The sequence below is a fragment of the Electrophorus electricus genome, chromosome 15 (genome assembly GCF_013358815.1).
Source record: "Electrophorus electricus isolate fEleEle1 chromosome 15, fEleEle1.pri, whole genome shotgun sequence".
Classification (NCBI taxonomy): domain Eukaryota; kingdom Metazoa; phylum Chordata; class Actinopteri; order Gymnotiformes; family Gymnotidae; genus Electrophorus; species Electrophorus electricus.
In genome coordinates, this window is record NC_049549.1 from 15,638,958 (window position 1) to 15,651,553 (window position 12,596).

General features: G+C 38.1%; 1 protein-coding gene across 1 annotated transcript; it reads right to left on the minus strand.

The window, feature by feature from the left end:
- Nucleotides 1-5,753: 5,753 nt before the first annotated feature.
- On the minus strand, nucleotides 5,754-12,288 carry LOC113579443 (transmembrane protease serine 4-like). Its single transcript, XM_035533964.1, has 11 exons — nucleotides 12,096-12,288; nucleotides 11,634-11,786; nucleotides 10,099-10,228; nucleotides 9,870-9,983; nucleotides 9,407-9,450; nucleotides 8,070-8,232; nucleotides 7,502-7,665; nucleotides 6,961-7,056; nucleotides 6,560-6,696; nucleotides 6,199-6,348; nucleotides 5,754-5,765 (listed from the first exon to the last, which is right to left on the minus strand). The coding sequence occupies exons 1-11, from the start codon at nucleotides 12,265-12,267 to the stop codon at nucleotides 5,754-5,756; spliced, it is 1,335 nt and encodes a 444-aa protein (XP_035389857.1). The 5' UTR covers nucleotides 12,268-12,288.
- Between the last annotated feature and the right edge of the window lie 308 nt (nucleotides 12,289-12,596).

The window sequence follows — 12,596 nt, forward strand, 5'->3', positions numbered from 1 at the left end:
TTTTTTGTAATTAAGCAGTAGATTAAGTACTGTAGAATCAGAATTTATTACTTACTTTTGTTAAGGATATCCTTGTCATCTGAAGTCTGGCGAGAGTTATATCCTTTCCTCTTTTCCACACTCCTTTCCCTTGGCTCTATGCATTTGTGTTCTGTTAGAACCCAGTTGCCCTGACCTGATTCAACTCAGCTGTTTAAATATTCCCCTCCCTCTCACATTCATTTCTCATTTGCTGACATATGCCAGAGTTGCTGACTCCATACTGATTGGTCACGTGTTCTTTTATGAGGACTGTGGAATTTGAAATCAGGAAATGATAGGAGGAAAATGGGAAATGGAGTGAATTATTTTGTTCTGAAATGTAATTAACATATATAACAATGCTTCAGAAATGTGATTTTGCATTAATTAGTGTGCAGTCAGTGAGGGTAAATGGAAATGTAAGTTTTCTATGATGGGGGCATGTATGGGATGAGTGTGCAAGTGCACATTTGATTTTTAACAATCAACTTGCTGTGTGAAGCCAACTATTATATTCTGTGTAGGAAATGAGGGCCAGGTTTTAGAAAAGATCAAAAGTTGTAGGCAGAGTTGCAGAATTTAAAATTTTATTACAGAGGCTGTTTGGACTACTAGAGGTTCTGTTTTTGTTTTGCAGCAATGCAAGTTTTAGTTTTCCATTCCACTATTTTATGCTCTACATTTGATGTTTACCTCTTTTGTCTCCAAAACAAGCATTTGGTTGTTTCAAGTACACAAGTATTTATATCTCATGGCATATGGGACAAAGAACCTTTATATCTCACTAATAATTTGCCCACATAGGTATGCTCACCTATAATTAAAAACATGCAATGTCCAGAGACACCCAAAGCAGCATCTCAGTACAATTTGTTTTATTAGAGCTATTTTGTACTTTGACAGCTTTCTTACATGGAAACTGGACTTTGAAGCTTCACCTCAGCCAAGAATAGCACCATAAAGTAGAAAGGCAATCATTGAGGCCAAGTTAGTATTACTATTGAACCATATAGTATACAGTATTCATTTAGTATTAAACCTGTATATTATATACATTAATATATATATATATATATATATATATATATATATATATATATATATATATATATATATATATATATATATATATAAATAAATGAATCAGGGGCTAACCCCCCCCCCCCAGGAGAATTTCTTTAAAAAAACGAAAAGAAACATCTCTTATTAGTTTGCTGTAACGTTACAGTACCATATGTTCATCAGTCATCAGGGTTCCACTGCCAGCTTAATGGTATTTTCACTAGCATGTCAATGTAATTTCATTTCGGACAATTGTAACAGATGTCCAAACTATGCATTTTCTACACTTTTTTGTTGGAGTTACACAGAGATCCTCTGCCTCACACACAGCGCTACACAAAGCGATTGAGATTTTAGCAAAAACAATTCAGAGCGATCAGGAAAGGTGTCACAGATAGCCGAGACATTAAATCTTTCATGCTCAAATTCTGTTTCTGGTTTCAGGGTTGTTGTACGGCAGCAGCACCTCTCCAAGGTCCTAGTGCCTTCCGCAGTACCTCGTGAATTTTGAGACACAGCGCAGTTGAAGACGGAATTAATCAGAACTTGACGATTTGAACCAATACATGCTTATTCTCAGCTTCCTCCAAAATATTAGTAACATGCGTGCATTGTATTATAAGACTACCAACCTAAACAGGGAGTTCCTTTCTAACTTTTCTGTAACTCTCTTGCATAATGCAATTCTAATTTGCAACAATGAAGTACCGCACGAGTCCAGTACTGTTTTTGAATAAGAACCATTAGGCAGACACAAAGAATGGTTCACACAGAACATTTCCGTGGGGTTCAGGTTCTTTTCTTCCCCTTCAATGAGCAGGTAGGGACAAAATGAAGATTAAGTGTCCCATGATGCTAAAGTGCACCTGATCCTGACTGACCTTGTTTACCCAACAAGCATACAAATAGTTGTTAATAGTACTGTACTGCATGACTGCCTTTGTGCTGTGCAGGACTGATGATATCTGATATATAACAAACGGTGTATGAAATCAACAATAAATGATCATACCTGAAGCACTCAAATTATATTTGTCACACTTCAAGCCACACCCAGCCAAACACTCACACATAGCCAATCTTCATCACCCACCCACTCAGACACTTTCATCCCATCAATCACCTACCAATCACATCACTCATTTACTTCCATTTTCCAATAACCCGCTTATTGATCATTGCATTCACCTGTACATTGTTTTACCTCCCTTATTTAAGCGCACAGATGCAGCCAGTTGGTGCTTTTTAAAGTGGTTTTCTTACAAAACCAAAAGGCTCTGTGACTTCTCAGTCATCTCCTTGTCAAATTCCTGTATCTTGTTTTGTTACATTTTGTCCTCAGCCTGCTTCTCTTGCTACTTCATCAAAATGTCAGTTAGGTAAATTGTGTCTTTAAAAATGTATTTAATCACAAGTTTAATCTTCCAGGCAAATCAAAGGGGCTGAAGTTGGACACAACTAGCGACATTCCTCCTGGACATGTATGTAAATTGTTTGACTGACAGACTTTGCATGACTAATTGAGTAGGTAAATCTTTATCATTTAGGGGCAAATAAAGTAATGTTTTCAGTGGACACCCCCCAATGGAGTTTGATACCTACTTTGGCTGAGTGCCACTGCTAATAAGTCTCCTTGAAAACAAATTAACCGGGAAGTAAACAAGGACACAGAAAGGATTACCATGGAGACAGGACACTAGGAGCCAATTGTGAGTGAATCCACTCCAGTGTTATGTTCACCAATGTAACTTCAAGAAGTGGTGTTTCTTGAAGCTTGACTAATACACCTTTAAATTCCTGTCTCAGCCTTCCAGTCGGTGCTTATATATTTTTCACACTTTGGCTTTCTACCAGAGGCCTGGGGTATGAGGGTGCAGCTCAATATTTTTGCTGTTCCTACGATTGTGCTCTTCTAGATTGAGACTGATGTCATTTTTGGGATCAGTTGTACTACTCCTCCAGTTTAAAGGTCACAGCCCTATGTACCCATATCACCTTATTAACCTTCCAAATGCTCTTTATTTCTTCTTTCAGTTCCTTGTTATTTTTTCAACTTCCCATATTCCTTCTTTTGGGTGTTTCCATCATATGGGATTGCCACATCTATTACCATTGCTGTTTACTGAATCTTATCACAATGTCTGGTTGGCTTGCCATGACTTATTTTTCTTTTTGGATCTAGAGGTCCCACAGGATCTTAACCTTGTTCTTTACAGCTCTCTTTGGTTCCTCCCATTTGGACTTGCGTGTGTCCAGATTAAATGCCTTGCATATGTTCCTATATATATGAACCCTGACGCTTGGTTGTCGCTCAGTGTATGCTTTCCCTGCCAGCATCTTGTATCCTGCTACTAGGTGCTGGATTATCTCAGAGCTGTGATATGCCCCCGCTTTGATCAAACTAGTGCTTAGTGCTTGAACTTAGTACTTAGTGCTACCATGATTTGTGCCTCTGTGCTGTCCTTCAGGCCGCCTTGGTAGGTTTCTCTTATCAGCCAGCTTTAACATCATTTACTGGTACATTATATGAAGGGGCTGTTTCTGCCATGGCACCTCACCTGCTTAGTGACCACATCCTCCAGCTGTCGGAAGTACTCCATCACCTCATCCTTGGGAGCCACTGCTTGGACATATTCACAGATGTTCCATGCCTCACAATGGACAGTGGATCTCATGCCTTTTATAGTTCCTGTGCAACTGACTCTGAGGACCTGCCTTTTCCTAGTCAACCACTCATCTCCAGGCTGAATGACATTCCTGTGTCCTTGGTATAGATCCCAGTCAGGTGAAGAAGTAAAAATGGATTAAAATGATCCCTTTTTAATCTTGGCAAACAGTTGATGTCATCCATGTGCAGGAGGTTGCTGATAGTTCTGCTCCTGTACCTGTACCCGTTCTTATTGATTATCTGGCCAAGAGGATTATGCAGAACAGCAGTGGGGACAGAGCAGGTCCTTGAAACAGACCACACTTTAATGATCAATTGCCTCCGAATTGACCTAGTGTTATCCTTCAGTGTTCCACTGAGATCTAGATGAAGGCTCTTAAGGTTGTATTGACTTTAGCTACTTTAGTACAATTTGTTAGCAGCTGGTTCATTTGTTTTGCTAGTTGGCCCATACAGTGCTATTAGATTTTTTTTAGAGTAGGCATGGATCATGTCAGTCAGGTGCTGCCTAGGTCCATGTTTCTACCCAATATTGGACATCTGCTATTATAATGCTGACTAGTTCCTGCTCTGGGAAAATGTGGTACTCTGCACTGAGATCTCTTAACCACTAAGCCATGGTGTTGTGATTCATTCTCCCACATGGCCTTCTAGTACTGCTCCGTTTCTGAGAGTATACTTTGGATTGGCATTTTCTCATTTGTGTATCTCTGCAATCTGGATGCTAGTGTGTTTAACCTTTGCTTAGCAGACTCCAGAGTCTCACATTTGGGCTGACAATTTTATTTTTTCTCTATGCACTTTGACTTTTATAGCCTTCTGGAGATCTGTCAGTTTGCTGACAGTCTTTCTTTCTTGCAATCTCTCTCTCTCAATAATATGTTAATTATTTGAGAAAGTGTAACATATTGTAAGAATGTATTACTTTTCTTCTAATCCTTGCCAGATGTGATCAGTTCTTCAGCAAAACAAACTGAGACTAGTTGATGGGATTTTACTGCCTGAGCAGCTCCTTCTCTCACTGCCAAGCCGCCAGAATGTGAGCTCTGCTCAGCCCGCCACACATTCCACATCAGAGCACTACCACCCCCTGCCGTCTATATAGTTGTACTGCAGTCTCAAGATGAAGCTCTAATTTATTATGGATTAATGTTGTTGAAAGCAATAGCATCAACGTTTTTGCAACGTTATTCACGTGTATTAATGTTACACTTAACTTTTTTCATGATTTATAGTACATTGACATATCAATTTCCCCACATGTGCAAAACAACATAGATAACTTAAGACATATATTACAAACTTAAGATAAATATTAATTTAACATCATTAAAAACAAAAACCAATGACAAACAGAATATGGCATAAAAGATGCTTCAGGAATGAATAGACTGTTATATCCAGACCAAGCTCTTTTGTCTATTCATTCATAATTTATGGTACCTGCGTTCATGCAGTAAAAACATAGACCTGCATTCTTTAAAAAAAAGGACAGACTGATACACATTAAGTAATCCTGAATTCACTAGTGCACATACAAACCTGAATGTGAGGACCACAACACAGTGTCATGACATCACTGTAAAAATGCAATGCATTGCACTGCAATTTGTTTGTGCTCCTCCTGTTTCTCATCAAAAGACTTCATCTTAAATACTTTCATTGTATTAGAAAAATAAGAATTGTGGAATTGGTACACTTACTGTCCAAAGGCTATTAGAAAAGGTAACTGTTTATCCAGAGACTTAAATATTGCAATACTTTGGGTTTAACAAATTAGGCCACTTTTAGGCCACAACCGCAATCTTTCAGTTAGATCCCTCAGAAGATACACTGACACACAGAGGATATATGGACAAATGCTTAAATGCCAAGTGCATACAAGCAGCTCCTACAAACCTTTAGAGAATAATTGTCCTTATTTTACACTGAGAGCAATCTTGGGAAATAGATTACACTGCACTGTGTTCCGCCGAGTGAGATGGCATCCTCTAGCTTTGGCTCAAGAGTTCTGCTGGAAAGAAAAGGGGACAAGAAAAGTTAGTCTATTTTTTGTGGTTTCTGTTGTGGCACAGAATGATTTGATAAGGTTTTCAGGTTTTACTTGGTATTAAACATGACCATGTTACTTAGTTTGTCACTTACAAAAGAAAAACTTTTTTTTTTTTGGTTATGTGATAGCAAATTTGTATAAATATTAATTATTGCCATAGCAAGATGTATCGTTCCTTTGATAATTAGAGACATATTCACCCAGTTCCAGTTTTCTAATGTTTCAGTAAAGACAAGACATTAAAAATGTTGACTAATCTGGACTAAAAGAAACTGTTTGTGTATAGACCACGAAAAGTTTGTCTGCATCCACATTATTATAGTATATACAGTATATTATCAATTTGAATAATCATTATATGAAACCAAACTGCTATAGAGACATTAAAGCATACCTGCATGACAGAGTACACCCAGTTGAGCATCTGTTCAACATTCGAGTAAACGCCAGGATAGCCTGTTTTAGCACAGCCCACCCCCCAGCTCACCACGCCCACCAACATCCATTCACCATTAAAGTACACCAGAGGACCACCACTATCCCCCTGAGAAATAGAGAGAGAGAGAGAAAGAAAGAAACAATGATAAGGATGAGAGTCAATGGAATGACTGATTTAGTCTACATGTCACCACAGAATGGTAATACTTTGCACAATCTAAAATACCAAAAATAATCAGACTGAATGTTCCAACCCAATAATTTGCTATGGAAAGGAAAGAAAATATATATAATGGGAATAAAATTGAATTATATACCTTGCACGAATCCACTTTACCCTGAAGGTACCCAGCACAAAGCATCCTGCGAGTGAGGCTTGCACCGTATATTGCAGAACACTGAGCTTGGTCAATGAGAGGAATATTGGCCCTCTGCAGAGTTGAGGCTGGCTGGCCTGCATGAGAGAGAAAAATAGATGAGAGAGGGGAACGTGGGAAATACCATAGGAGAGACTCACTGAGGATAGGTGGTGCACAAATACCATCAAGTTTAGAATGAATACTCAAAGTCATCACACAAAGAAAATGAATATGAGAACACATAGTACACAGAGTGAAATTGTCTAATACAACAAATAAAACAGTGATTTTTCACTTTTTCAAAAAAGGAAAACATCAGTAAATAAAGTGAAGCTGGTACTAAAATACTGCTATAATACCGTCCACCTGCAGAGTACCCCAGCCAGTCACTACCAGTGGCGCTCCTCCTCTGAGTCCCAGATCATGCTTTGTGAGGCACACTGGTCTCACCGAGACTAAAGGGAATTAACAGTGAGAAAAATGATTTATGTTTGTTATAGATGGTGAAGTCCACAGATCACACACAATAGAGCATAGACTCTAGATCATAGATTGTAGATGATAAATCTTAGATTCTAAATATTACAGTACACTATATAGATCATAGTCCATGGAATATAGATATTAAATCATAGACTATAGATTATAGAGCTTAAGCAATAGATTCTAAATGGTGGCTCTTACATCATAGACCATAGTTCATAGATCCTAGATCATAGACAACAGATCATAGATCAGGGAAATATGAGAACTTGTGGAACTATACATTTTCCACTCTTGCTTTACCTGGAATACGGATGTGATGCCGAAGTGGTCAACCAGTGACACCAGTTACTGTGTGTGTGTGTGTGTGTGTGTGTGTGTTTGCAAGTGAATCAAGACCAGTAACTTCTAGCTTACCTCCCAGAGTGGCTGGTTTACTGAGTCTCATCATGGCCAGGTCATAGTCACTGACTTCTGCATTGTAGTCTCCATTCACGATGATCTTGTCTACAGAGTAGCCTCCCAGAGAGCCCATGTATGTCCTGCCTGCCAACACCCACCATCTGCTCACCTCCCTGTTCCTGCTCCCCAAGAGTCCAAAGGTGACATTTATAACTGTTATGTTGAACTAATAGATAGGAACCATTAAAATGAGTGGATGAGAATGTACATTGATGGCTGGCCCCTTTAAATTTGCAGTAACAAATTCTATAATCCCACCTAGATGCATGTTTTATGCTTAAGCATGTATATATAAGTATTTACTGTAGATGCTTAGCAATACCAGTTTTGCTAAAGGATCCTATGTGCAGATGCCCTACTTTCCTTATTATACAGTGTTTATTAACTGTTTGTTAGCACGTCAGGGTATGTGGGGTCTTAATTCTTGGATTTTGAGTGTTTTGAGGGTCTTGATGAAAAGATAGATTAACCACATAGCATACAAAGGCAGATGTGTGCATGAGAGAAAGGCTGATGCCCTCACCCAGAGAAGCAGTGGGCCGCAGTGATGACCCAGGTTGGGGACACGAGGGAGCCTCCACACAGGTGCTGGCCACTCCACTGTAGGCTCACCTGCCATGGCCAGTTCTCGATGAGTGTATCCTGGCCCCCAACGATCCGGTTCCCCGGGGCCTCCGGACCACAGTCTACAGTCAGAAAGACCCCTCGAATCCTCAGACCCTTATTCGGGCACCAGACATAAACCGATTTTCAATTACCTTAACATACATTATGTTATCCTTTCGCCTTTACAGTTTGGTTTTGTTGCCATTAGAGATCAGGATTTTGCTCGTTATAACTCCCATAACACACTTTGTCCTATAATCAAGAACCAACAAATGAAACCAAATAAAGGTGTTTACATGAATTGCATAAAAAGTAGACTATTCATAACATTTACAAGCATAGTAGTATCAGTAATAATAATAATAATAATAATAATAATAATAATGGCAATGTTGTTATAGTTGTTAATAACAACAATACTAAGAAGAATAATAACCCTTATTTATGTAGCATGTTATTTTGATGTAATATAATTGCTAGCGCCTTCCACATGGATGAGCTCAGCCATGCGGCCCATTGTTTGTTTTTGTTCTCACACTTTCACATGCGTTGTGTTTTGCTTTTGTCTTCACAACCACACAGGTGTTTCGTGTACTCCCATCACTTAGCCGTGACACCTGTGCTTTGATTTTCCCCCAATAAAATCCATTCAGTTGTAACCCTTGATTGTTGGTCCTTGTTTAGATGTCACCATCATTGTTATCATTATGTTTGTATTTACTTTTGCTTTTTCATTAAACCACTCCTATTCATGTCTGTGTCCAGTTATACATTTAATGAAATAACCAAAGAATGTAGAAAATAAAATATAATAAAATAAAGTAAATAACAGTCCCACTAAACTTTTTAGGCTAAACAAAACAAGTGAGTCTTTACTCTGAATTATCCACAGCCAGTTTAAGAAACAGCCAATAGACAAGCAAGCTTGCTAGTTAAATTACTGATAGATTACATGCAGAGGTTATCGGAGATGCTATCATCATATGCGTACAGTATATTTGTATACTTATCACGTAAATGTGATGTCACTGCACACAGTGAGTGTTGTATTTTATATTTTGAAACACAACTGACTTTTCACTTGCTGCATAATAAAATAATCCAACCCCTTGAAAGATGCTATTGTAATGAGAGAGTAAATAGAATTCACTTCACCTGTCAGTGGTTTAAAAATTAAGGTGGATCAGAGTGTACACCACAAATGGTCAAAATCTATTTTTTCCATTATTTTTAAAAGCAATTTTAGTAGCCTACCTGAGCAGGTTAAGGTGACAACTGAACCTGAACTGCATGTATTCCTGCAAGAGAGGAAGAATGTTGTGACTCACATGACATTCCCTGGAGGCTCATATTCAAAAGATCATCTCTACATGGAGTTGTTTTTTGTGTAAAAGTTAACACAACTGATACTAAATTGCAAAAAAAGAACATCAGGTAAAGTGCTAGATATGACTCTGGACTATTCACATATTTAGTGTAAATAGTAAACCAGACAAAAAAAGTACACCACAAGGCTTGATTCATCATGTATCATTAACTATGATTCCCACTAATTGTTTGTTGGTGCATTTCTTGTCTCTTTGTCAATATAACATGTTTATACAGAAAAAAAGTGACAGACAATAAAATCAAAACTTAAATGTCCCAACATGGTAGCAAAAGGTAAAAAGGTATATGTTCAAGTTGGGGTAAAATTAACCAAAGCATGAGTACTGACTTTTTGGTGACATTGGACTGAATTGTGTGTGTGCTGACTGATTCCACCCCATAGAAAAACATCTTCAGTTCTGGTGACAGGTCATCCACTAAGACTGTACTGTAAGAAGGATTACTAAAGAGAAAGAAAGACAGAAAGACATTGCAAAATGTTTCATTAATAATAATAGTTTTGCATGTCTTTTTAAAATTATTTTGCCGCTTTAGAGCTGTAGGATCTTTCTGCTCACGCTGTGTATCCTAGCTGCTGACAGGCCACCTGAGTGTGTTGTTGAGTCCAGCCCTCTGCACACACACTTCTCCACCTGTTTTCATCAGCACTGTATATCTGAAGCATGGAGAGATTTGAGACCAGCCGTACTGTGGAGACACATTGGGAAAGTGGTTAGTTGGATGGAAGAAAGCAGCTGAGAAGTTATACATTTACGTTTATGGCATTTGGCAGACGTGCTTATCCAGAACGACTTACAAAAGTGCTTTTTGTCATTTACTCATAGAATAAATCCTAGCCAGTACAGTAGGTTAGAGTCCAAGATACCAATGAACGAGACTGCTGTTGAAATACAGGGATCAATGCTGATGCCTAGAAGTGCAAAATACATAATCTTTATCTCAGACAGCAATCAGTGCAATAAATAATGCCCTACAATAAGTACAAGAGTTTTGGTTAGTCAACATAGAAGCAGGATCAGTGGTCATTTAAATATTCCACAAATAGATGGGTCTTCAGTCTGAATTTGAAGACTGCAAGGGACTCTGCTGTCTGGACAGCAAAAGGAAATTCGTTCAGAAACCAGGACAGAGAAACCAGGACAAAGAATAATCTCGATGTTTGTCTTTCATGAGATTTGAATCATGGTATTTCAAGCTGAGCCATTACTTGATGTTCGAAGCACTCAAGGTAGGGATTGGGCTTTGATCACTGACATCATATATGAAGGGGCTGGTCCATTTCTGGCTTTGTAGGCAAGCATCAAGGTTTTAAATCTGATGTGGGCAGCTACTGGAAGCCAATGAAGGGAGCACAGCAGTGGAGTGATGTGTAAACCTATGAAGATTGAAGACCTGCTACTGCATTCTGCACAAGTTGTAGAGGTCTGATGGCTTTTAGAAGAAGACTGGAAAGTAGCGAGTTGTCTATGTTATAGTCTAGTTATATTACAACTCTTTGCTATTTCTATGATGTAATGGCCTGCTCAGATGTCTGCTCAGCTCCAATGACTTTTAATAGTAATAGTAATTTAATATTAGTATAGCTCAGATCGAAGTGCAGATTTTGTTTAATAATTTAAATATTAACATGGAATTTGAAGGTTGTATCCTAAACATTCAAGGAGTATCTAAATGAAAGAGTTTCTATAGGAGTATGGAGGAATAAAAGAAACGATGATCATCATCAGGAAAAGAGATGCAAGTGCTTGTTTGTTCTAAAAAGCACAAGAACTTTAGGTATGGGACAAAGGTTTCTGGAACGTTTGGCAGTTCTATCTTAAAAATTGTAGGAGAAATAATGTTTTCTTACAAGGAAAGAATACTAAACAGAAATAACCTCATGCAGATTTGGCAAGGGCACTTAATGATACTTTATCATTTGTTTTGAGAACTATATTTGGATCCTAAAAGTTGACATGATGTGAAATTAGACATGATCTAGATGATTTTTGTGATGACTTGCTAGTGCCGTTGTTTGTTATCGCATATTGTATTCATGTAATTGCATGTACCTGTGCTAATGTGTGCAGATTTATGTTGTAAAACGTCTTACCAGGAAAAGTGGAATTGGCTACAAATTCAGACACACATGTAGACTCATCCTCTCCACCTGTGCAATCTGGTTTGCCATTGCAGGCTTGGTCTAGTGGAATGAACTTCAATGACTTGTAGCAGAAGAAGTATTTACTTTTAATCAGCTGCTCGACTAAATCATGACAAAGAAAAAGATGAGAGGACAATGTTATGTAAAAAAAAGATTTTATTACAACAAATTAACTGAAGAATTTACATCTCATGCTTATATAAATATTAATTTGATAATTATTAATTTGATAATATTAATTTGAATTACAATAAATAAATGATTGTTCAAGATTGTACATGGGTGGTGTTGGCCCTATTTCACAAATCCATCTTAACGTTGGCCTTAGATTAAATTCAATCTTATTTTTGAAAGAGGTTCGGCCAAAATAAAGTTCATTCTGAATGTGAAAAAGTAGTGAATGGTTCTCACTGAAATATGCAGCTACAGCCAGAATACCCAGAATAACTAGTACACAGAGGATGGTGATGAGGATCAATTTCCATGATTGTTTTTTCCTCTGTGGTTTCGTGTCTGTCATGGGCTTCCTGTGTTTCCCAGGCCTGTCCACAACTGAGAGAGAGAAACAATCAAGTCCAGTCATAGTGCCCTACCTGATTGCACATAGTCTTTGCCAGATTGATGATCTTAACCTTGAAGCCACCTTTCATACATTTCAGTTTCATCCAAAACAGAGCATGGTTTTGTTATCAAGGTCTGCTCCACTGTCCAGGTCTGTGCTATTATGTCTGTGATCCACTTAGAGACTGAGGCATTGGCACTGTGCTGCCCTCGATGTCTGTCCAGATCTCTCTCCAATGCACTGGGAATTCCTGCCTCATTCATGGACTACTGAGTGTAATGCTCAGTACATACTTATTTCTACATGCAAATTTCCAGTGGTCAGATATTTTTTAGAATTATTGAGAATTA